The sequence below is a fragment of the Plecotus auritus genome, assembly GCF_963455305.1.
Source record: "Plecotus auritus genome assembly, chromosome: 2".
Lineage (NCBI taxonomy): Eukaryota > Metazoa > Chordata > Mammalia > Chiroptera > Vespertilionidae > Plecotus > Plecotus auritus.
Window position 1 is genome coordinate 48,279,558 of NC_137771.1, and position 27,085 is coordinate 48,306,642.

The 27,085-nt window shown below is 38.1% G+C and overlaps 1 protein-coding gene across 9 annotated transcripts in view; it reads left to right on the forward strand.

The window, feature by feature from the left end:
* LEPR (leptin receptor) overlaps nucleotides 1-23,324 on the forward strand; it is an 82,901-nt gene extending 59,577 nt beyond the window's left edge. For 5 of the 9 annotated variants that reach the window (XM_080657543.1, XM_080657542.1, XM_080657545.1 and 2 more), the window contains 6 exons: nucleotides 3,476-3,692; nucleotides 4,231-4,413; nucleotides 6,203-6,298; nucleotides 7,649-7,754; nucleotides 8,934-9,009; nucleotides 18,395-20,578. In XM_080657543.1, coding sequence (XP_080513669.1) covers nucleotides 3,476-3,692; nucleotides 4,231-4,413; nucleotides 6,203-6,298; nucleotides 7,649-7,754; nucleotides 8,934-9,009; nucleotides 18,395-18,412 — 696 coding nt within the window. In that variant the 3' untranslated portion in view covers nucleotides 18,413-20,578. Of the gene's footprint in view, nucleotides 1-3,475; nucleotides 3,693-4,230; nucleotides 4,414-6,202; nucleotides 6,299-7,648; nucleotides 7,755-8,933; nucleotides 9,010-18,394; nucleotides 20,579-20,832; nucleotides 20,990-21,289 lie in introns of those variants that run through there. The other 4 variants (XM_080657540.1, XM_080657539.1, XM_080657541.1 and 1 more) reach the window with 2 other exon arrangements.
* The last annotated feature ends 3,761 nt before the right edge of the window (nucleotides 23,325-27,085 follow it).

Here is a 27,085-nt window from a genome sequence, read left to right on the forward strand (position 1 = left end):
CTGCCGCCATGGAGCAAGCAGAAGGCTTGGCTCCACTCCAGGCTACAAAGTTTCAATTGTAGAAGATAAATAAATCCCAGATACCAGGGGCTCTGCTTGGGTTGCCAGGGGGCGTGGCCGGCCTGCAAACCACCACAAGCCCCTCGCCCAGGCTGCCTCACGCCCCAAGGGAACCCCCACCCTGATCCGGGACACCCTTCAGAGCAAACCAGCTGGCCCCCACCCGTGCACCAGGCCTCTATCCTATCTAATAAAAGAGTAATATGCAGATTGACCATCACTCCAACACACAAGATGGCTGCCCCCATGTGGTCAAAGATCCCACCCCCATGTGGACACAAGATGGCCAGCAAGGGAGGGCAGATGGGAGGGACCAGGCCTGCAAGGGAGGGCAGTTGGGGGTGATCAAGCCTGCAGGGAGGGCAGTTAGGGGTGACCAAGCCATCAGAGGAGGGAAGTTGGGGGCGACCAGGCCTGCAGGGAAAGGCAGTTGGGAGGGACCCAGGCCTGCAGGGGAGAGCAGTTGGGGGAGACAAGGCCTGCAGGGGAGGGCAGTTAGGGTTGACCAGGCCTGCAAGGGAGGGCAGTTGGGGGGGACCCAGGCCTGCAGGGGAGAGCAGTTGGGGGGTAGTAGGCCTGCAGAGGAAGGCAGTTAGGGGTGACCAGGCCTGCAGGGGAGGGCAGTTAGGGGTAAATAGGCTGGCAGGGGAGCAGTTAGGCATCAATCAGGCTGGAATGGGAGTGGTTAAGGGGTGATCAGGCTGGCAGGCAGAAGCGGTTAGGGGCAATCAGGAAGGCAGGCAGGCAAGCAGTTGGGAGCCAGCAGTCCTGGATTGTGAGAGGGATGTCCGACTGCCCGTTTAGGCCCGATTTCACTGGGATTGGGCTTAAACGGGCAGTTGGACATCCCTCGAGGGGTCCCAGATTGGAGAGGGTGCAGGCTGGGCTGAGGGACACTCCCCCTCCCCTGTGCACGAATTTCGTGCACCGGGCCTCTAGGGGACAATAAATTGCTGGCAAGGGTGCAAGGCAACAGGAAGTTTTATTCTTTGCTGGTGGGACTGCAAAATGGAAGATAGTTTGGTAGTTTCTTACAAAGTTAAACATAGTGTTACCATATGATCCAGCATTATACTATTAGCTATTTACCCAGCTGATTTGAAAACTTGTCTTCACATAAAAATTTGCACATACATGTTCATAGTAGCTTTATTCATAATCACCTTAAACTGGTAGCAACCAAGATATTCTTCAATAGATGAATAGATAAACTGTGGTACTTCCATCCACTGGAATGTTATTCGGTGATAAAAAGAAATTGCTATAAAGCCACCAAAAGATGTGGATGAATCTTAAATGCATGTAGCTAAGTGGTAGAAGCCCATCTGAAAGGGCTACATAATGATTTCACATACATGACATTCTGCTAAAGGCATAACTGTAAAGAAGATAGAAAGATTGGTGGTTTCTAGGGGTTTGGCTGATGAAGAAAAGTTTGAATAGGTAAAGCACAAGGGGTTGTTTATGGTGGTTAAACTATTCTGTAGATTGCCATGGTGGGTACATAGTATGATGAGTACATATGCATTAGTCAAAATCCATAGAGAGCACCTTAATGTATGCAAATTAAAAATAAATCATTTAGGGGGTTGGAGGATCCCGGGATGAATCCAGACTGGGACAAAAGAATCTAACTGTATTACAAGTGTATGCAAAACCTCACTGAAGGAGGTGGGAGAAAAAAGTGCAGGCCTAAAAAACTTTGTAAATGCATGGATTCTTAAAACTAAGGCAAAAGAAGTGGCACTATGCACTGGGTTCTATTTGATAATGTTAATTATTATGGGTTAACAATTCTTGTACTACTATACATGTAAACTGGAATTGAATAATCAAGGAAATGGGTGTGGATGGTGGGTCCCAGGTTATAGAAAATCCAGGGGCAGAAGACCGGAATGATCCATGTGGTGAAGGGTTAGAGTTGGAAACATCAGTATGAGCTTCTGTTTAGCTTAATATGGCTTCAGATGGATTCATTTGGAGATATTTATAGATATAAATATTAGTATACACCCATATATTATCATGATTTGCAAGCTGCGAGGGCCTCGAGGTAACGGCACTCCAGTGACAAGGAGCATACTCAGATTTGTTTCTAATACCATTCTCCAATGAAAGGAACTAAAGTTTCTTGAAAAATGGCTGGTTTGGGACTGGGGCAGGAAATCCACAAGATGAGTCTAGACTCAGGAGTGGGCAAACTTTTTGACTCGAGGGCCACAATGGGTTCTTAAACTGGACTGGAGGGCCGGAACAAAAGTATGGATGGAGTGTTTGTGTGAACTAATATAAATTCAAAGTAAAGGAGCGGAGGGGAGAGCAAGAGAACCCTCCGCTCTTTCGGCTCCGCGGGCCGGATAGAACAGCCGAACGGGCCGGATCCGGCCCGCGGGCCGTAGTTTGCCCACGGCTGGGAGCAGCTTCGTAGTACCAAAAAGTAAGGAAGTTTATCATCATTTCTAATTGATGTTTATAAAAGTAAATATTTGTATATGAAAACTGACATGGTTTTAAAAAAATGAAATGTGAAATTTGCATGACTTTTCAGACATTTCATTCTTGCAATGTTTGCTGCAAAAATCTCACTCCTCATTTACCCAGATTATTTCAGGCCCTATAGGGATAGATGTATATGTACTTGTGTTTATTTTTTTCTGATATCTGATGTATAGGAACCTCAGTGACCAAAAAAAAAAAAAAAAAAAAAAAAAAAGGAAGAAAGAAAGGAATTGAACAGGACTGGTCTGTTGTAGAGTCAAGCTTTCTGTGGGTTTACAAAGAATTGGCAGCACTTATTCTTACCTGAAATAGGTGAAGGTGGTCGAGGAGTGGTGTATTCTGTAGAGTGGAGGACTAGAATTGGACTAAATCTGTATTTTACACTGGAATTGCCAGTGACCTGGTATGATTTCTTTTCAGCCTTGGACTGAAATTCTGGGGTGCCATGCACACTGTTCTGACAACCTCTGTTACTTGAAGTGGAAGCATATCAAGGGAAGGGGAAATGAGTGACAATTTTACTGTGATTAATATATGATGATTAACATTTGTCAGCTTTTCTCTGCTGGTCTTTTCTTTAAAATGAGAGTGAAACTTTTTGGTAGAAAAACTTTGTATTCATACTTCATTATCTTCCAATGATTTATTTTCTGAATCTTAAGGAAAAAAAAAAAACAACCAGGAGGGGGAAAATAACTTTGCTATGCTCCATACCACCTGACACCTTCACCTAGCCTGTGGTCAGAGGCAGACCCTCCCTGCCCCCACCTCCCCATACCTCAGCCTGGACATAGGCCGTGCTGCCTCTGGTCTGACCCCTGCCTCCCTGTGGAAATGTATAATAAGAGTTCCATGAGCACAGTTGGTATAAGAGCACTGTAGCCCTTAAACTAATCCAGTTTTATGTTTACTCCAGCCCCTGATGAAAAATGATTCATTGTGCCGTGTGAGAAGATATGTAGTAAAGCATCACACTGCCGGCAATGGAACATGGTCAGAAGATGTGGGCAATCACACCAAATTCACTTTCCAGTGGACAGAGCAAACACATACTGTGACAGTTCTGGCCGTCAATTCGATTGGTGCCTCTTATGCAAATTTTAATTTAACGCTCTCATGGCCTATGAGCAAAGGTAATGGAAAAAGTACAGGGTAGTAAACCTGTGCCCTTTTAAATATTTAGTCTTTGTAAACTCCTTCTATTCTAAATGGTCTTCCAAGAAGCCTGTGATTCCCTGAATCTGGAATTCTCTGTTTTACCTTGATCTCTTCTTTGTCTGAAAAATAGCAAACTACATGGTACTCTGATTATGTATATGGTCCTGGGGTTTTCATGTGGTAGAACATGGTTGAAATATTATAATGTGAGAATATTCTAATAAATCTAATGCTTTTGGACCAATGGTAGTCATAGGTAAATCTCTCTCTCTCTCTCTTGATATGCACAATGACATGTGTACATGTGTTATATGGATTATACATGTGTTATATGGATTATAAATATATGTAATAGTATGACATATTATATGGATGCAAGTAATTGCTCAGACTTGAAAATGTCTGCCTTCCATTCCTTCTCTCCCTTTCCAGGAGCTTATATGTTCTTCAAGGGTATTAGGAGATTTTCATTAATTTTGATTTTAAAAATAAATATTTTTCTTTTCTCCTCAGTAAATATCGTGCAGTCACTCAATGCTTATCCTTTAAATAGTAGTTGTGTGATTCTTTCCTGGATGCTATCACTTAGTGATTACAATCTGATATATTTTATTCTTGAGTGGAAAATTCTTAATGAAAACAATGAAATTAAATGGCGTAGAATCCCTTCATCTGTTAAGAGGTATTATATCCATGGTAAGTTTACTATACTTTAATTTAAAGTTTCTCTTATGGATTAGTATGTTACTACAGATTATTAATTCAATTAATAAAGCCAGTTAATTAAATAAAACTTCAAAAATATAGATGACACTACCATCTGAATACTTGTAATTTTATCACCTTACCATAAACATTTAACTCTATTTCATTTTATCCTTTTTCATTTAAATATTTTACACAGTGGTCATCATACCTTGTCATCTACCATCTTCCTTCTGATTTGTTCCTTTAATATATCACAGACATGTTTCTATTTTCTCCCCTATCCCTTTACCTATTATTTTTAATGACCATATTGCATTTTATGCCAAAATCTACTTAAACTGCTTATTTGAGAACTATTTTTATTGCTTTCAGCTTTATCTTTAAACCAATTTGTAATGGCTTTTGATATCTGCTGCCAACTTGTTCTCTTGAATTGTGTACCAACTTATAACTCCACTCACAATGAGTAGAAGTGCCATGCTGAAGGTCTGAGGATCTAGGACCTGTGGACATAACCAGCACAAACTCCCAAAAGTAGACCAGTTGCCCCAGGAGGTGATTACAAAGTTTAAGTGCACAATACAGTATCTCCAACTCTGAGTTTGGTTTAAGTATAGATAAGCTAAGGATTGCCATGATCTTATCCTATATAATAAAAGCCTAATATGCTAAGTATCTGGTCCTCCATTCAACCAATCAAAGCATAATATGCTAATGATATGCTAAGGCCACTCAACTGCTCGCTGTGACATGCACTGACCACCAGGGGGAAGACACTCTGACCAGTAGGTTAGCTTGCTGGGGTCCGGCTGATTGGGACTGAGCAAGATGGGCTGGACACACCCTGGAGACTTCCTGTGGTCCCTCCCAGGCTGGCCAATATCCTGTGTTTCTCCCTGGCCCTGATCGTGCACCAGTGGGGTCCCTCAGCCTGGCCTGCACCCTCTTGCAATCCAGGCTGAGGGAACCCCCCTCCCCCAAGAGCATGAATTCGTGTACTGGGCTTCTATGCATGTAATATCATCCCAAAGACTCATATGTTTATTTCAGAGATCTAGAATTTATCCTTAGGCTAAATAGAAACAAATTCTTGATAGAGAACTAAATTAATTTCATTACCACTGTTATCCAGGTGGTTTTTCTCTGTGCTTTTCATTATATCATGTGGACTTTAGGTTTCAAACAGATTTATCTCTTGTGAAATCATTTTTATCTATTAATAGCACTTGATAGATTCATTTTGAGCTTTGCTATGGAGATGGCCATCCTTCAGGAATCTAGACTCTTGGATATTGCAAGGAAATTCCTGGTTCCCACCCCCATCTTTTTAATAAAGGATTTCACAAGACTTGAGTCTTCTAGCTGCCTTGGATAGGAAAACTAAGTAGCTAAATTCCTATGTAAAGGGAATATTGCTCACCTTGGAGACACAGGAGAAGAGGTAGAGCATACTGTCCTGCACAGGGAAATAAAACACTTATATACCCCGAACTTGAACAAAGTGGCTATCACTGGAACATGTCTTTGAAAAATTGCTATCTCCTGTCTCTGGGTAAGATTCTTTTAAAATGTTATTTATAAAATTATTGTCATTATTAAGGGAATTTGGAGTACCTAGGTTGTTTTGAAACTCCTTTAATTATCAGTTTCAATTCATAATAACAACTAATTTCTATGTTTGGAAATATAGGAGGGTTACTTAAAAACTTTTTATATAGAGTTCACTCATTTATATGAATTCAGTAAGAATGACCCTTTAATATGTTTTTCTCCTCAGATCATTTTATCCCAATTGAGAAGTATCAATTCAGTCTTTACCCAATATTTATGGAAGGAGTGGGGAAACCGAAGATAATTAATAGTTTTACCCAAGGTAAAACTTTTACTTTCAGTTTCTTTTTATACAGATGAATGGTTTCCTGCGTAGCAGTAATGTTGTCATCTGGCTATTCTCCTGATAAAATAGTGCAAGGGTCCAGTGTCTTATATGTCGCAGGGTGCATGCAGTCAGGGTGTGTGGTTCCAAGGTGGTAGAAAGAAAGAATAATCAGGCACGGTATTGAATTCTTGTATTGGTAAGTAAAAATTTTAGTCTCAAATTGAGCAAAAAGTTGATACAAACAAAATAAAGGGAAATACACAGCTATACAATAAAATATATCTTCATAAAGTTAGAAATATATTATTTTTCTGAATATTTCTATATAATGTATATAAATGCACCTTCCCCAAAGAATATGTTTGGGAGCATATATTTGTGAGTCCATAAATTTTAATCAGTCTTCTAAAGGAAATATTTTTTCCTCTGAAAATAGGAGAGGTTGTCATAGACTAGGCCTCTCATATTTCTGATTCATCTTACCATATTTGGCATATTTACATTTTACTATTACTTTTTAAATTGTCTTCACATCCAAGCACACCAATAATGAAGTTTCAAGAGAGAAACATTTTGCCTGGTTTTAGAATGAAAATAATTGAAAAAATTCATTAATGAATTATTGAACAAATGAGCATTCTTCTAAGCACTGGGGGTTGAACAGTGAACATCATTCTCTAACCTCCAGGACTCCAATGGGAGTGAGAGACAATAAACAAATAATGTACAATATAATGTCAGATAAAAGTGCCATGAAGTAAGATGAAGGGATAGACTTAAAATGTGGTGTTGTAGTTAGAATGGCCAACATTTGTCTTTTTTGTTGTGTAAATGATATTTGAGTAGAGCTTTGCAAACACAAAGGGGAAGAGCATTTCAGCAAGGGCTAGTAAGTACAGAGGAGTGCTTTGTACTGATGAGTGAGCATGCTTGATGATTCAAGAAACAGCAAGGAGGTCAATGTGTCTGGACCAAACAAGCTAGAGATTGGCAGGTGTCATAGGTTGACTTCTTTAGAAGCAGATGCTCAGACAGAGTCATTATAACAACTTTAATTGGCCCTTTGACTCATATAACCTAAAAGGGAGCAGAGGGAGAGAATTCACAAATAATTTTTAAAACAATATTTCACTAAATTACAATAAGCATAATTTTGAACACAATAATAATTATTTTATTAATGGGATCATAACTATCATTTTATCTTCCTCTTTTTTATTTTTATATTTTAGAGGTCATACAGATCTAGGATGAAATTAGGAAAAAGTCTATTATAATTTTTGATACAGAAAGGTATTTTTTTCCTCAAGCTTCTGAATTGCATGAATTGCATTTCTTTTCCAGATGATATTGAAAAACACCAGACTGATGCAGGTCTATATGTAATTGTGCCAATAATTATTTCTTCATTAACCTTGTTGCTTGGAGCATTGCTAATATTACATCAAAGGTAAGAAACTTCATCATATTTAAACCTTGATTTAAAATACAAATCATAAGTAATATATCCTAAATATTCTTAAGATGGCATAAAAAGAAAAGGCCTATTTTCAGATAGCTAAATTCTGTTTTGCTAGCACAACATAAACTTCATGGAAAAAATGATTTCTTTTCTGGAATGCATGTAGGAAATAACAAGCCTATTATAGGAAAGCCTAGGCTGTATGTTCTTGGAGGTGGCAAAATGGCTTTCAGAGTTGTGCAATTTGGGTTGAGGACTTTGAGTGGTGAAAATTTACCTGGAGCAGTCCACTTATAACCAGTAAGCACTCTGCTTTTTAAAAAATCAGCACTGCTGGCTCTAGTCAGTCTGGTTTGGCAAATGGCCTTGAATTTCTTGTGGGTTTGTGCTGAGTGGTCTGGACCAATGAGTTTTACAGAATGAATCTTTGTAGAAACTTTTGTCTTCTAGCACAAAAGAGGGAGAGTCCATTTTAGAGTCAGAATTTATCTTTTGGTCAAGTGAGCTGATGGTGCCATATCGAGTCAAATTGTTTCTGAAACTCACTTGATAACTATTTTTAATATTTTATTTTCTCTGAGAAAACCTATGCAAAGTGCCTGGCACACAGTTTTCAATAAGTGTTTTGCTATTTTTATTATTATAACTAGAGGCCCGGTGCATGAATTCGTGCACAGGTGGGGTCCCTTGGCCAGGTTGGCGATCGAGGCCTATAGGGGGGCCGGCCGGCTGCGGGGAGGGGCCGTGGGAAGCTGGCTGGCCGGCTGAGGGGGAAGGTTGGCCAGCCCGGGGGGGGGGGGGCGGGTGCCTGCGGGAGGTTGGTTGGCTGTGGGAGTGCACTGACCACCAGGGGGCAGCTCCTGCATTGAGCATCTGCCCCCTGCTGGTCAGTGCACGTCATAGCGACTGGTTGACCATTGGTTCTGGTCGTTCCAGTCATTTGGGCATAAAGGTTGCTTAGGCTTTTATATATATATAAATGATTATTAACTTTGGTCTAGGCAGCTCATTGGTGGAAATCTTCGTGTGACAGCATGTGAAAATGAATCTGCCACTCCTGAGGCATAGCTCTGGGGGATTAATTTCTAGTTTATACATTCATTAACTATTAACAGTTTTGATATGAATGTTTTTCTGTGATTCTAATGCCTTATTTTTCCTTTGTAGAATGAAGAAGCTGTTTTGGGATGATGTTCCAAACCCCAAGAATTGTTCCTGGGCACAAGGACTTAATTTTCAAAAGGTCCCTTTTTCAATTTTCTTAACCCAAAATATAAGATTGTATTTTAGATGTAATATGCCATCTAGAGCTTTAAACTATTTTAAGGTTTAAAAGGTTTTTTTTACTCAATTCATTTTAATACGAGTCAGTTTAATCTAATATATATTTCCAAGGGTAGCAGGATATAAGGATTTAGTACTGGGGGATACAAAATTCAATAGGTAGATTATCATATGAAAGTTAATAATATGCATATCTTTTATGTGTCACAGCACTATGTAATAAAATAAATATTAGAATATTAAGGATCAAATCTGATGGAGAATGGGTTTTGGTATAAATTGATTGTCCTTAGGCAAAGGGCTGGAATCAGTATTTTTAATACCTATAATTATCTCCATAATTATTTAAATCAAATTAAAAAACTATATAAATAATCCCATGCTTAAACACTGCAATTTTAAAAATTCAGTTATCAAAATTAAACTTACACTTATGTAAGATGGATTTTTTAAAACTCTGCAAATATTTAATTTCATAATTTTATAAGCTATTCTTTAAGCAAAACTAGCCCTCAAGATGCTTAGTTTATTACTAGGGCTTAACAGGTATACAGATAACACAATTAGAAATAACTCAGATTTTGAAATATAGCAAGAATATTTGAAGTGGAAAAGAATATAATTTCAAATATCTTACTAATGATAAAAATCTTCTAAAATTTAGTAACTTTTCAATCTCATTGCTTTAATCTTTTAAATAACTAAAATTTATTTTTTAGGGAAAAATAATACAGTGTAAATCATGTTATATTACCTAAGAGCACTAAGTAAATGTGCTAACTGCTCTTTGCTTTTATATTCACATTATTTAATTCTCTCAATGGCCTAATTGCATCATATTTTCTGATAAAAAACTGAAGCTGAGAGTGATTCAGTTTGTCTTGATCTACCCAGACGTACATGTAAAAGCCTCAGTGCAAACAGAGGTTCATGTGACTCAAACTGATTATCTTGCCATCAACCCCACATTAACAATTAATTGCTTAATATACTTAGTGCCACTAAATTGTATACTTAAATATACTTGAAAGGGTAAATTTTATGTTATGCATATTTTAATGCAATAAAATATATGCAACAGATCTGAATAGACATTTCTCCAAGTGGCCAATAAGCAAATGGAAAGATGCTCAATATCATTGGGCATTAGATAAAATAAATCCGAAACACAAGATAACACTTTACATCAGCTAGGGTGGCTAGAATATAATACACAGATAATAGTATTGGTGAGAATGTAGAGAAATTGAAACTTTTATGCACTGGCTATGGGAATGTAAAATGGTGCAACCCTTTCGGAAAATGATCTGACAGTTTAATAGTTAAGCATTGAATTGCCATATGACCCAACAATTCCACTTCTACATATATATCCAATAAAAATCCAATCATATATTTACACAAAAACTTGTACATGAATGTTCATAGCAGCATTATTTATAATTTAAAATAGCCAAAATGTGGAAACAACTCAAATGCCCCTCAAATGATGAATGGACAGGCAATTGTGGTATATTCAATTCTAACACAAAAGAAAAATATGTTAGTGATGGGTCTAGGGCAGTGGTCGTCAAACTGCAGCTCACAAGTCACATGCGGCTCGAGAGCCGTGGTTTGCCGCTCTGTTGACTAATGAGTTTGCCGACCACTGCCCTAGGGGCTTAATCACAAGGAACAACAACAGCCTGTAATTATTGGAATTGAGAGTCTAGGTCAGTGGTCGGCAAACTCATTAGTCAACAGAGCGGCAAACCGCAGTTTGCCGACCATTGGTCTAGGGAAGTTCTTTTCTTCAATTTTATTTTTTAATTTACAGTTTACATTCAGTATCATTCTATATTACTTTCAGGTGTTCAGCATAGTGGTCAAACAATCATATACTTCACAAAATGATCACCCCTGTATTTCCAGTACCCAACTGGAACCATACATAGTTATTATAACACTAGAGGCCCGATGCATGAAATTCATGCAAGAGCAGGCCTTCCTTCCCCCAGCTGCTGGCACCAGCTTCCCTCTGGCACCCAGGACCCGGGCTTCCCTCGCAGCCCTGGATTCATCTGGAAGGTCATCTGGAAGGACATCCAGAAGGACATCTGGTCTAATTAGCATATTACACTTTTATTATTATAGATTATAGACTATATTCCCTATTCTGTACTTTATAGAAAGGGTCTTTTTTCATTTAACTTGGTCATCATTTGAAAATACTTTCAATTCTGACTCCACTCAACTCTAAGAAATTATCTTATTTCTTTGACAATTTTCTCTTGTTTCTTTGATTTTCCTTCTAGAGTCTGTATTCATTGGATTTTAGATTCTCTCTCATTATATTTCATTCTATAATTCATTATATTTTCTCTGTTCTTTGTTTTTGTCTTACATATGAGACCTTGCCATAACCTATTATTCCAGTGTTTCAGTTGAACTTTACTTTTTTAAAAATAAATCTTTCATGCTACACACTTAATTTGAGGTACAACACTAATGCTTATGTGAAAAGTTAATTATTTTTTATTGCTGAGTAGTATTGTGTTCTGTGAATAACAACTTTATCTCTTGATCTGACTATGGTTTTTTGTTATTTCCAGGTTTGGGGTATTAAAAATAAATTTTCTGGGGAAAAAAATAAATAAAATAAATCTTTATTGTTCAGATTATTACAATTGTTCCTCTTTTTTCCCCTTATAGCTCCCCTCCACCCGGTTCCCACCCCACCCTCTGCCCTTAAACACCCCCCCCCACCACTGTCCTCATCCATAGGTGTACGATTTTTGTCCAGTCTCTTCCCGCACCCTCCACACCCCTTTCCCCCTGAGAATTGTCAGTCCACTCTCTTTCTATGCCCCTGATTCTATTATATTCACCAGTTTATTCTGTTCATCAGATTTTTTATTCACTTGATTTTTAGGTTCACTTGCTGATTTACTATTATATTTGTAAGTTTCCAAATATTCTTTTTAAGAGTATTCTATCCTGTTTTTATGCACGCAATGTTTTGTTAAATCATATTAGAAATATTAATTAGAGGATTGTTGTTTATTTTAAAAATTCTCTTTTCTTCTACTCCCTGAATTCTTCGTTTTTATTAGGATCATGTTTTTCCTTTGTTTTTCTTGGCCTTACTTTTTTTTTTTTAATCTCACTTTCCCCAAATATCTGATAATAATCTTTTGTTTTCCTTTCTTGTTTAAGAATGAAACAGTGGACAGGCTGACTGGGAGCCCGAGGCATATAGACAGGGATTGTTGCCCTATGTGGGTAGACTGATGAGGAAAGATATACCCGCCCATGATGCTGAGTTAGCTCATTAGATACTTTTAAAACAAAAACCCAAGTTGGGTGTGGAGGGTGGTTCTAATACAAAAGTTCTTGATATGCAGCAGAGGAGTAGATGAAGCCCATTCCCTGGGCAGAGTTTTCAGTTTCCTGCCTCAGCTCTCATTTCTTCCTGTGTTTTTACCTGCCACTTATTTCTTCACACACCATCTCCAACTGGGCAAACTGGCTTTCTCTCCAGTTACAGCCCACTCTGGAGATGTTCTGGTCTGCAGCTTTCTTTGCTGATCATCTTTGGTCTACACTCATTCAGTCGTTTTCCATTTTTAAAAGATGGATTACAAAGCTGATTCTTTCTTAGCCTTCTCAGATTCTCTTTGTGGGTGTGCATTTGATTTACCCATGTATTTTCATTCTAACAGAGTCTCTACAGAGATGAGAGAGAAACACATATGCTCAATCTTCCATCTTGAATGAGATTACTTCTCTACATCATTTTTCTTAATGCTTTAAAATTCAGAATATTAAAATATACAATACAATATACAGATCAGGTATTATAAATTGTATACCTGAAACCTATATAATTCTTTTTTAATTTAATAAAATTTTATTGTTCAGATTATTACAATTGTTCCTCTTCCCCCCCCCCCCCCCCATAGCTCCCCTCCACCCGGTTCCCACCCCACCCTCTGCCCTTACCTCTCCCTCACTGTCCTCATCCACAGGGGTACGATTTTTGTCCAGTCTCTTCCCGCACCCCCCACACCCCTTTCCCCCTGAGAATTGTCAGTCCACTCCCTTTCTATACCCCTGATTCTATTATATTCACCAGTTTATTCTGTTCATCAGATTTTTTATTCACTTGATTTTTAGGTTCACTTGCTGATTTACTATTATATTTGTAAGTTTCCAAATATTCTTTTTAAGAGTATTCTATCCTGTTTTTATGCACGCAATGTTTTGTTAAATCATAAATATTAATTAGAGGATTGTTGTTTATTTTAAAAATTCTCTTTTCTTCTACTCCCTGAATTCTTCGTTTTTATTAGGTTCATGTTTTTCCTTTGTTTTTCTTGGCCTTACTTTTTTGTTTTTTTAATCTCACTTTCCCCAAATATCTGATAATAATCTTTTGTTTTCCTTTCTTGTTTAAGAATGAAACAGTAGACAGGCTGACTAGGAGCCCGAGGCATATATACAGGGATTGTTGCCCTACGTGGGTAGACTGATGAGGAAAGATATGTATTTGTTGTTCATAATTTTTATCTTTACCTTTTTCTTCTTTTTCCTCTTCTTAAAGAATACCTTTCAGCATTTCATATAATACTGGTTTGGTGGTGATGAACTCCTTTAGCTTTTTCTTATCTGTGAAGCTCTTTATCTGACCTTCAATTCTGAATGACAGCTTTGCTGGGTAGAATAATCTTGGTTGTAGGTTCTTGCTATTCATCACTTTGAATATTTCTTGCCACTCCCTTCTGGCCTGCATAGTTTCTGTTGAGAAATCAGCTGACAATCATATGGGTGTTCCCTTGTAGGTAATTAACTGTTTTTCTCTTGCTGCTTTTAATATTCTCTCTTTGTCTTTTGCTCTTGGCATTTTAATTATGATGTGTCTTGGTGTGGTCCTCTTTGGATTCCTTTTGTTTGGGGTTCTGTGTGCTTCCTGGACTTGTAAGTCTATTTCTTTCACCAGGCCGGGGAAGTTTTCTGTCATTATCTCTTCAAATAGGTTTTCAGTATCTTGCTCTCTCTCTTCTTCTGGCACCCCCATAATTCTGATGTTGGTATGCTTGAGGTTGTCCCAGAGGCTCCTTACACTATCTTCAAATTTTTGGATTCTTTTTTCTTTTCCAGTTGAGTGTTTTTTGCTTCTTTGTATTTCAAATCTTTGACTTGATTCTTGCAATCCTCTAGTCTGCTGTTAGGTCTCTGTATAATATTTTTTATTTCAGTCAGTGTATGTTTAATTTCTAGTTGATCCTTTTTCATATCCTCGAGGGTCTCATTAAATTTATTGGCCTTTTCTAGGAAATTCTTGAAAAACCTTATAACCGTGGTTTTGAACTCTATATTCACTCGTTTGTTTTTCTCCATTTTTTTCATTTGTGATCTGTTTCTTTGTTTCCGCATTTTCGCTCCTTCCCTGAGTTGTAGAGTAGCTTTGTGTGCTAGGTGTCCTATAGGGCACAGCGGCTCAGCCTCCCCAGTTACCTGAGGTGGACACTCTTGGTGCACACCTTTGTGGACTGTGTGTACAGCCTTGTTGTAGTTAAGTCTTGATTGTTGTTGGTATCACTGGGAGGAATTGACCTCCAGGCCAATTGGCTGTGAGGATCAGTTTTGTCTACACCGGGAGAACTTCTGTGCTGGAGACAGCCTTATGAGACCAGACTCGCAAAATTGCAAAAGCTTCTGTGCTCAGCTTGGATGGGGCGGAGTCTCAGTGCTGAGCAGACAGCCTTGGCTTCCCATCAGCCCTGCCCTATGAGGCCCCTGTTCTCAGTGGCACACTCAGTGGCACACTCAGCGGCACACTCAGCAGTCAGTCCTCTCTGCGTGCACGCGTGCTCGCCTCACGACCTCTGCCTTTTGCGGCTCCACTGAGTTTCCGTGCACTCCTCTCTTTTCCCAACAGTCCAGACTCCCCCGGTATGAGTCTGGGTCCCCAGGGTCTCGCCCGGAACTGGGGTTCAGTGCAGTCAGAACTGGGGTTCAGTGCAGTCGGGAGCTTCTGTCTTTCTCCCGCTAGAGAAAGCTAGCCAGGCACTCAGCCGCCCATCCTCTCCGTGAACGTGTCTTGGTACCTCAGCCTTTTGCAGCTCCTCTGAGTTTCCGTGTGCCCCTCTCTTTCCTTCTAGTTGTAGAATTTCCACTCAGCCAGCTTTCTGTGGTTCTGGATGATGTCAATTCTGTCTTTTAGCTGTAGTTTTGAAATTGTTGTGCGAGGCAGCAGTTTAGGTGTTCACCTATGCCGCCATCTTGGTTTCTCTCCCTATATAATTTTATTAACTAATGTCACCCCAATAAATTCAACAAATAATTTTTAAAAGTAAAGTAAAAGTCAGAATATTAGACAAAAGGTTGAATCAGTCTTCTAATTCAAATTTCACAGTGTTTAAAAGACTTTACCCATTTTTATCCCTTTGTTTAGCATGTTTGCCTAATCTATGGTTTTCTTTCTCTAATTCCAAATCATCTATATTTTTTAAATCTAAATCAGCTCATTGGTTGTCTACATTTATGTCCATTTTCATAAGAGTGTGCTCCACTTAACAACCTTTAGGAGTGTTAAAGCTAAAACAAAGTGGATTTTTCCTTGTGATTTAAAGACTATTTTAGGTTCCTTAGCCTACTCTAGACCTTCAAAGAAGAAACCCAGTTTACATGGAAGAGCACCACCCTCACAGATCTGAGGCAGAACATCCTGACATTGCTAGCAGGCCTTGCACAAGTGTGGAAGAGCTAGTGCAGTTTTGAGTTAGAAGTTCTATTTAGAAATGCATGTTACTGGGCTTAGAAGTATGTATTCCAGTTCCCTAAAATATGACTTCAGTTTTGTTTATTTTCTTGTTCTTCATATTTATGCATATGCCCTTGGTTTATAAGTATCCAGAAGAGAGTAAGAATTGATGAGCTCAAATCTATCACAGCAAGTAGAAAAGCAAAACAAAGAACATGTCCTCCTGACAGTTGGTGTTTGGGATATCTTGTCATCTTCCATTGTGCTACAGAAAGATTGTTGGACTGGAAAAAAACTGACTTAGGGTCCTTGCTGCTCTAAGTAGCTGTGTAACTTTAAGCCTCAATTGTTTTGTCTACAAAAGGGGAGATACGTGGAACAGATGATTTTTTTCTCTCTTTTGCTTTAGGGGAGGGGAATAGTTATATATAGTTTTACATGTTGTTGAATAGTTGTACATAGCTGCTGTATATTAGGTTGAAGGGCTGTATATATAGTTGAATAGTTGTATATAGTTCTATATCTCTTATATAGTAAAGGCTAATATGCAAAGTGTCCCCTCGGGAGTTCGACTGGAGACTGGGAGTTCGATCGCTCACTATGATGTGCGCTAACCACCAGGGGGTGGTGCGGAATGAAGGAAGGCCTCTGCCAGCACCTGGCAGCTGGGAAAGGAAGGCCCTGGCCGGCAGCTGGAAGGCTCTGATCAGCCCTGATCGCTGGCCAGGCCTAGGGACCCTACCAGTGCGTGAATTTTGTGCACCAGGCCTCTATTAGTTGTATATAGAGTCAAATAGTTGTATATAACTACTATATTATTAGTGGAATAGTTGTATATAGCTGTGTATGTGATTGAATAGTTCATGTATTTATATATATGAATAGTTGTACATAGCTGCTGTATATTTAGTTGAATAGATATATATAGCTGCACATCTATATATGGTTGAATAACTGTATATAGTTGAACTAGGGGCCCAGAGCACAAATTCGTACACCTTGAAAGGAACTATGGGCCATGAAGCTTCAGTAAGCACAGGGGCGGGTCTTGGCCCATCCTCTGCGTCCCTACCCGGCCCCTCCCACCGCGGCCCCTGGTCCCCTGTCTGCCTGCAGCTGGCCCCGCTCTCACCCACCTGTGGGGCCGGCGCCGTCAGCGGGTGTGAGTGGCGGCTGCTACCCCAATCGCCCCTCAGGAGCAGGGGGAGGTGGAGAAGCCCTCAGGGGCGATCAGGGCCAGCAGCCGCTGCTCACACCCACTGATGGTACCAAGTGATCATGATCGGTGTCAGGCATTGGCAGCAGGTGAGAGCAGTGGCTCTGATGCCTGCTGTGGGTGCAAGCAGGGCAGGTGATGGCAGTGGGTGAGAGCAGCAGCTCCGGCGCTGGCAGCGGGTGAGAGCACTGGGCTGGACCGTGGCATGTGCGGGAGCAAAGAATTTTTAGTAACCACTAGAGGCTCGTCCCAATGACAGCGACTGGTGCCCTGCCTTGGTCTGGCATCCCTGCTCACCTGCTCCACCATCCCACAGCGGACAATGCCTGCCATGTTCCGCACATGCCCCCTGGTGGTCAGTGCACATCATAGCGACTGGTTGGTTGGTTGTTCCAGTTCTGCCGTTTGGTCTGTTTGCATATTAGCCTTTTATTATATAAGATAGTTGTATATAGCTATATATATGTATATCTTGTCATCTTGTTGTATATAGCTATATATATGTATATCTTGTTGTATATAGCTATATATATGTATATCTTGTCATCTTGTATATAGCTATATGTATATCTTGTCATACATATATATGTATATATATACATATATGTGCATATATATGTATATATATACATATATATGTGCATATATATATGTGTATATATATGTTTGAATAGCTGTATATAGTTGTATATTTAGTTGGATAGTTATATTTTGCTATTGCATATTCATTTAAATAGTTGTATAGAGCTAGCTCTATATATACTTGAGTAGTTATATATAGCAGGATTTGTAGTTGAACAGTTGTATATAGTGCTATATATTTAGTTAAATAGTTGTACATACTTGTATATATAGTTGAACAGTTGTATATAGCTATATATGTAGTTGAATAGTTGTACAGATGATCTCTTAGATCTTTTTTCTAGATTAAAAAATTATGATAATGATTCTCTGATTCTATTTTTCACTCTTTTAGTCCTTCTTTCTCCTAACATTTAAATTTTTGTTTTCACTGCTCTGTTTTTTTTTCTTGTTCCAAACTATCTAATATTACTTTTCTTTTTCATACCCTTTTTATTTTTTCTGTTCTTTGTTTTTCTCTCCTTTTACTTATTTTGTTATTCCTCTATAGTTTTTCCTTTGCCGAGGTAATTAAGACTGTCCATGTGCGCAATATTAAGGCATGAATTAAGAAAGTGGGAGAAGACACCTTAGTTCAAAATTTTACCCTTTTCTAAAAAGATGCAGTACTGTAATATAACACAGGAATGTACATTCCAGAACCCATGCCTCACAGAAAATGTTTTGAAATCTTTTATATTTTGTTTTCTGAGCAATTTTTTTTATTTTTCTTTCTTATTTTGTTTTATTTTATCTAAACAGAGTACGGACAGTCTTTGAAGTCTAATCATGATCACTACAGATGAACCCAATGTACCAACTTTTCAACATTCTATAGAGTATTAGAAGATTTTTACATTTTGAAGAAGGGGAGAAAATCTAAAAATAAATTTGGTTGAACTATTAACAACTAAAGTATGATGGATCTGTTGATTTAGAACTAAAAGCAGATGGGTAAATTTGGGATGGAGATGAAGGTCTGAGTCCAATTCAGTTTGGATGTATGATTACTTTTCAGGTCATCTGAAGTTTAAAAAGCAGTGTTCATGATATCTGGCTTTTGTTTGATCATTTGGTCATGAAACATTGAAAAATGTTGTTCTTATTACATATCTATTAGGTATCATCAAATATAAACAATGTTGTCACTAGATGAAAACAGCAGATTCTGACATGTAGTTTTGCAGATATACTGACTCTAATTACAGATGAAATAGAAGTATTTAGTTTATACTTTTATATCCAAAATTTTCCATTTAATATTCCTTTATAGACACTTCCATGTGGTCAACCTCGGAGTTTTCATTTCCTATACTCTGGAAAATGGTCAAGTGCTAACTTCCATTTCATTTCAAAAAAGCCAGAAGTTACAGTTTGTGCTGGTCACAGGCCTCTGCAAGTTACAGTTCATATCAGCATGACCTGGCATAGCAAGATCAGATTGACCAGAAAATACATTAGCTTCCAATTCAGCCTCCTTGTAAAATTTTTGCTTGAATTTAATATATTTACACTGAACCTCCCAAAGCTTCTGGCAGACAAGGGAGTGCACAGTGGTACAAGAAGGAAGACTCTGGAGCTTTTACAAATATTTCATGGCTAGGACAGGACGTTTCTCCCTGAAAAAGACCACCTGCTGTTTCTATGAACTTAGCATACTAACTGTGCTCTGTTGCTCACAGTCAAAATAAACCAAAGTCTTTGTTTGATGAACCAAAAAAAAAAAAAAATTCAAATTTAAGCTATACATGGATCACTTAAATTTAGATTTCATTCATAGTTTTATTTGAATGTAAAAAAAAACAACTAAAAAATGAGGAGAATGGTATCCTTTTTCCCTTTCATTGACTTTAAATAGATGTCATTGGAATGTAAAATCTGAGTGAAATTAAGAAAAGACATTCTTTATTTCCCACAGCTGAACATATGTTTAATATGTTCCCAGACTCTTCTAAAAACCTCAAAAATTTAGATGCATACAGTAATTTAGATGCTTTTGAATAGGCATACTTTTAATAAAGGTTTGTGGTCCCTTTATACCCTTCAATAATATATGAGTGTATGATTTCTAATTACTTGTTAGTGAAGTCTTCCATCTAAAATGAATGCACTCGTAAACCTGGGGTCAGTTTTTAGTTACCAATTATGAAGTCCTAGAAGGCATTAAATATGCCAAACATGTCATTTGAAAAACATATGTGAGTTTGACTGCATTCCATGGGCCACGTTGTGTATTTTTTGTTTTCACACTGATAGTATATAATTCCTTTATTTGGTGATCTTAATTTCTAGGTTATTAAAAATTTTAAGAAATTCAAAACATATACAGTAGTAGCCTTAAGAAAAAACAAAATGAACAAGCAAATATTTGAAGGAAATAATAAATCTAAGTATAGATTTCTGTCAGAAAGAAACTAGGCACAGAAACAGTTCCTCTTACTATATTATGTTTATAGAATAATGGAAAGGTTATGTTAACATGGTATTTGTCATTATGCAGTATTTTAATATCTTTATAAGCCTATTCCATTATTATTATATTTACTGTTAGGTATATTTATTCTTTTATGGTTATAATTACCAATATATTTAATTTCAGTTCAAAACTTTGCTAAATTAATTATGTTTTTATATGGAGTAGATTTGCCATTTTGAATTCAGGCAACAAATCTGAATTCATTTTATTAGTTTAAAAATTTTAATATTCAAAAGTTCACTTATATGTATGATATGCAAATTGCACACATTATCTATAGCACTTCATTTAGTTGTGTTAATTTTTCAATGTGATGTGTCCACAGTATTCTTTATTTTGCATTTATTTTTTCAGTATGTTCACATTGTATGAGTTGTATTTTTTGCACACATATTCTTGATGTGTTATGCTTGAGAGGATTTTTCTTTTGCTGAAATCACCATTCTTATAAAATATATGATATGCATTTGCTTTGTGTCTTTGTCTTCATTTCACATGTCTCATAGCATGTATTTTTATATGAATTTATTAATAAGGAATAGTAATTTAAAAGTCTGTGACCTTTCTTTTCACCTTCTTAGTCCTTATTTTCTGATATCTTAAACAGATTCTCAGTAGGATATAAGGCAGATAAGTTCTTAGCAATAACAAGTATTTTATCTTCACATCATATCTTACGTCATGTTTTTGCTCATTTGATTTTATTTCTATTTACTTTTTTTAGATGAATTTTACATTTTCAGTTTGTGGAAATCTAATTTGTTATTAAATGTAAGGAACTCTTCAGATTGTAGCACTTTCTAATTACAAAAATCAGTCTTCATTGAGAGCTAAGCACTTTCAGATGCTATTTAATTTATTCCTCACCACAATGCCATGAAGTAAGTATTGAACATATTTTTACAAATGAAGAAAACAAAATGTAAGGCAGAAGGATGAATGTACTTGCCCATGACCACAGAAATAGGACTCAAACCTAAATCAGTCTCATCCTATTTTTAAGCTGCTTTTCCTTTCTGAGTTTTGATATATCTGTGTCAGTCCCACACTAGTGAAATTTTGGTTGACTTATGTCCTTTAGCATTAATCTTTCACATTTCCATTTCTGCAAGGATGTCATAATGAAGCGGAAAATAATAATAATAATACAATTAAACATTAAAATGTGTCTTTTCTTTTAGCCAGAAACATTTGAGCATCTTTTTATCAAGCATACAGAATCAGTGACATTTGGTCCTCTTCTTTTGGAGCCTGAAACTATTTCAGAAGATATCAGTGTTGATACATCGTGGAAAAATAAAGATGAGAAGGTGCAAACTGCTTTGGTTCCTCTACTTTTGACAACTGCAGATCTTGAAAAGGGTTCCATTTGTATTAATGACCAATGCAATAGTGCTAGCTTCTCTGAGGCGGGGAGCACCAAAATAACCTGTGAGGATGAAGGCAGGAGACAATCCTCTGTTAAATATGCCACCCTGCTCTGCAACTCTAAGTCAAGTGCAACTGACGATGAGCAAGGGCTTATCAATAGCTCAGTCAGCAAATGCTTCTCTAGCAAAACTTCTCCAACAAAGGATTCTTTATCTACTAGCCCTTGGGAGATAGAAACACAGGCGTTTTTTATGTTATCAGATCAGCACCCCAATATAATTTCACCACACCTTACATTCTCAGAAGAATTGGATAAACTTTTGAACCCTGAAGGACATTTCTCTGAAGAAAATAATGATGAAAAGTCTGTCTATTATTTAGGGGTCACCTCAATGAAAAAAGAGAGTAGTGTGTTTCTGACAGATGAGTCAGGGGTGTTGTGTCCATTCCCAGCCCACTGTTTATTCACTGACATCAGAATCCTCCAGGACAGTTGCTCACACCTCGTAGAAAACAATTTCAACTTAGGAACTTCTGGTCAGAAGACTTTTGTGTCTTACATGCCTCAATTTCAGACTTGTTCCATTCAGACTCAGAAGATCATGGAAAACAAGATGTGTGACCTAACTGTCTAATTTCAATCAAGAAACATCTCAGATTATGTTACAATGAATCATATGAACTGTGCTATATTTCCCTATAGTTGCTAAGGGAGAGAAGAGAACATTGTCAGTTAAATTTGAAAGTGATTGTTTCAGAATTAATGGTATCTGTCCTTCAGTCCTATAGACAAATAATGTGAGAAAAGCTTCATGAGCCTAGCCATGTAGACAGTCTGTTCTAATGATTCTTTTAACAAGCTACAATGGGAACGTCTCCAATGGCTTGTTTCTAGCTAAAAATAAGCCCAACAAAATCTTTTGTGAAAGTAGACCTGTGTAGAAAGATCTAATCTGAATTATACCTACATCTGAAAGAAGACTTTAAACTAACACTTGTGAGATATAACTCTTGTTTCAAGGATGTGTTAGTTTTACCTTGAGTTTGTCTTTGTTTTACACTAATTTACATTTGTGCACATGCACGCACACACAAACACACACCTAATAGGTATCATTGTGCATTTTTAAAGTATGTGATGTATTTGTATTTTGTGCTACCAGACTGTGCGAGTTAAAGATTTTTTAATTTAACTTGCCTTGAGCACTTATTCTGTGTTAGGCACTCCACTAAATGTTGTATATAAATAGGAGATTTAGTTCTGTCTAGGGGATATACTTGTGAAGACTGACAAGCAAGCCAATATTTATGTATCAAATCTAAGATATGTATCATAGAATGAAACCACTTATTATAATGGCAATCCCACAGCCAGTATTTGGAGGACAACACAAACACTTTTGAAAACATGCCTGTCTTAAGTCTTCTCTATAAATATGTTGAAATGTTCACTTTCTTTTTTTATAATGAGTATGTCTTCCTTATTTTATTTTGTTGTAAATATATTTGTGTGTATATCAAATATCTCTGTTTTATTTTCCTCTCTTGTCCCCTTATCATGTAACATAAAATATATGATTGACTTTATATCACAGTATGTAAGTTGTTAATTTTACATACAGTATTCAAGTTATGGGATAGCCAAGAGAGGAGTAAACATCACTTTCCGGTAGTTAGATTGCCAAATGTTACTGTATGTCACTCTAGAATCATTGTCTTTCCCCCATTCTCACTTGCATGTATGCTATTTTGTTCACTTACTAAACATTCTCTCTATGTAAGCCAATCACTGTGCTAATGCTTTCCATACTTTAACTCAATTAATTATTAAAATAATTGTATGAGACATGGACTACTACTACACTCCTTTTAAAGATTAGGAGATTAACTAATATGCCCAAGATGGCAGGGTTAGTGGAAGATGGAATCAGAATTCAGATTTAAACCCAGATCTTTTTACTGCTAGTTATCATGTTTTTAACCTATACCTTGTACTGCCTTCCATTAAACGCCCCCTCCATAAAAATTGATGTGTCATCAAATAAAATCTATTAGGTAGAAATATAATGGCAGGTGAAAATTAAGTGAGAATTGCATAGATCTTGTCTTTGCCTCTAAACACTTTAAAGTTTATTATTTATTTCAGCTTTTGGTATAGAAAGAAAATTGAAAGACAGCATATTGGGCAACAAACTAAGTTAAGAAAACTGCACAGATAGATGTTCAATGGCAATAAGTAAGAATTTAAAAATGATCAGCATCATGAAAAGAAATAACTTTAGTCCTCAAAAATATGATGATGGGTTGTTAAACATCATGAATTTCATACTTAGACGGAGAGAGGATTTGCTGATTGAACTGTTATCCCAAATAAAGTCCTACATGCAATCTCTATTCCAGGTGTAGCCATATGAAGTAAGCAGTTCTAAACAATGACAGATATCTCAGATGCTGTCTGACCCAGTGATCTCACTTCAGGGAATATATCCTAAAAATCCCAAAACACCCATCAGAAAGAATGTATGCACTCCTATTTTCATAGCAGCGTTATTTACAACTAGAGGCCCAGCGTGCAAAATCGCGTGAGACCCAGACCCACCGTGCGCGAGTAGCTCACCGCTGCGAGCCACTCCACGCCGTGCAAGCTGTGAGAGCTGTGAGCCCTGCCCCATGGTCATGAGCGGCTCGCGGGCCGGGGAGAGGGACCGAGAGGTGCTCCATGCACCTCCTGGTGACCGGTCGTTTGGTTGTTACAGCATTACAGTGTTACGGCATTACAGCATTACAGCCACTGGCCTTTTATAATATAGATAGCTAAGATTTGGAAATAGCCCAAGTGCCCATCAGTAGATGATTTGATAAAAAAGCTATGGTACATTTACACACTGGGCTACTATGTGGCTATAAAAAAGAAGAATCTCTTACCCTTTGTGACAGCATGGATGGACCTTAAGATTATAATGCTAAGAAAACAAGCCAGTCAGATAAAGACAAGTGCCATATGATTTCACTTATATGTGGATTCTAATGAACGTAATAAACTGATGAACAAAATAGGTCCAGAAGTATGGATGCGTGGAACAGACTGATAGATCTCAGAGGAAAGGGGGGCGGGAGGTGTGGGAAGAGATTAACTAAAAAATTTATATGCATATAGACAAAGCCCATGGACAAGACAATAGTGTGGTGAAGGCCTGGAATGGGGCTGGGGCTCAGTGGAGAGGGGAAAAGATGGGAGGGGGCAATGGGAGACATCTACAACAATAATACATACATACATACATATACAGATTTGAGAATTAAAATACATTCATAGTTAAAAGATCTCAGAGCCCAATTGCTAGATAATTTTTTCACACTTCATGATCATTTGCTACTTAGAAATTAATAAAGCTGTTTCATGTCACAAGTATTGTTTTTTTTTATTTTAATAAATCTTTATTCAGATTATTACAATTGTTTCTCCTTTTTCCCCCCATAGCTCCCCTCCACCCAGTTCCCACCCCACCTTCTGCCCTTACCTCCCCCCCACTGTCCTCATCCATAGGTGTATGATTTTTGTCCAGTCTCTTCATGAACCCCCTATACCCCTTTCCCCCTGAGAATTATCAGTCACTCCCTTTCTATGCCCCTGATTCTATTATATTCACCAGATTATTCTGTTCCTCAGGTTTTTAATTCACTTGATTTTTAGGTTCACTTGTTGATAGATATGTATTTGTTGTTCATAATTTTTCTCTTTATTTTTTCTTCTTCCTCTTCTTTAAGAATACCTTTCAGCGTTTCATATAATACTGGTTTGGTGGTGATGAACTCCTTCAGCTTTTTCTTATCTGTGAAGCTCTTTATCTGCCCTTCAATTCTGAATGATAGCTTTGCTGGGTAGAGTAATCTTGGTTGTAGGTTCTTGCTATTCATCACATTGAAAATTTCTTGCCACTCCCTTCTGGCCTGCATAGTTTCTGTTGAGAAATCAGCTGACAGTCGTATGGGTGCTCCCTTGTAGGTAACTAACTGTTTTTCTCTTGCTGCTTTTAATATTCTCTCTTTGTCTTTTGCTCTTGGCATTTTAATTATGATGTGTCTTGGTGTGGTCCTCTTTGGATTCCGTTTGTTTGGGGTTCTGTGTGCTTCCTGGACTTGGAAGTCTATTTCTTTCACCAGGTGGGGGAAGTTTTCGGTCATTATTTCTTCAAATAGGTTTTCAGTATCTTGCTCTCTCTCTTCTTCTGGCACCCCCATAATTCTGATGTTGGTACGCTTGAAGTTGTCCCAGAGGCTTCTTACACTATCTTCAACTTTTTGGATTTTTTTTTTTTGCTTTTTTGCTTTTTCAGTTGAGTGTTTTTTGCTTCTTTGTATTTCAATTCTTTGACTTGATTTTTGTGTTCCTCTAGTCTGTTTTTGGGTCTCTGTATAATATTTTTTATTTCAGTCAGTGTATGTTTAATTTCTAGTTGGTCCTTTTGCATCTCTTCGAGGGTCTCGTTATATTTATCGGCCTTTTCTAGGATATTCTTGAGAAGCCTTATAACCGTGGTTTTGAATTCTATATCCAGTCGTTTGTTTTCTTCCATTTCTTTCATTTGTGATCTGTTTCTTTGACGCCGCATTTTCACTGCTTCCCTGAGTTGGTAGGGTAAATTTGTGTGCTAGATTTCCTATATGGCCCAGTGGGTCGGCCTCCCCAGTTAACCTGAGGTGGACACTCTTGGTGCACCCCTTTGTGGACTGTGTGTACAGCCTTGTTGTAGTTAAGTCTTGATTGTTGTTGGTATCACTGGGAGGAATTGACCTCCAGGCCAGTTGGCTGTAAGGATCAGCTGCGTCTATGCTGGGAGAAGTTCGGTGCTGGAGACAGCCTTATAGGATTAGACTTGCCAAATTGCAATAGCCTCTGTGCTCGGCTTGGATGGGGTGGAGTCTCAGGGCGGAGCAGACAGTCTTGGCTTCCCGGCAGCCTTGACCTTGCGCGCACGCGCAGACCTCTGCCTTCCCCGGCTCCCAAGTCTCCGCCCGAGAGTCCAGACTCCCCCCACAAGAGCGTGGGTCCCCAGGGGCTCGCCCGGAACTGGGGTTCAGTGCAGTCAGAACTGGGGTTCGGTGCGGTCGGGGGCTTCCTTCCCCCTTCCGCCAGAGAAAGTCAGCCAGGCTCTCAGCCGCCCTTCCCTCTGCGCGCACAAAGACCCTTTGTCGTACCTCCAATTCTCTGTGAGCTTTCCTCTTTCCTTCTAGTTGTAGAATTTTCACTCAGCCAGCTTTCCTGTGGTTCTGGATGGTGTCCATTCTGTCTTTTAGTTGTAGTTTTGAAATTGTTGTGCGAGGCAGCAGTTTAGGTGCTTACCTATGCCGCCATCTTGGTTTCTCTCCATGTCACAAGTATTGTTGAGATGTCTCAGGATCTCGTGTATTCAACTGATGACCCTCTTGTAAGAATAAGATGGAGGGCCCATATCAGCTCACTAAACAAATAGTGTGGTATGAAAGCCTTGGTTCTGTATAAACATAAGTTTAGAAAACATATTTTTTCACTGATTTTTAAATGGTGTACAGATTCAAAAGCAGAAATTATTACACAAATAGAAGTTTTGGTAAAATTGACCATT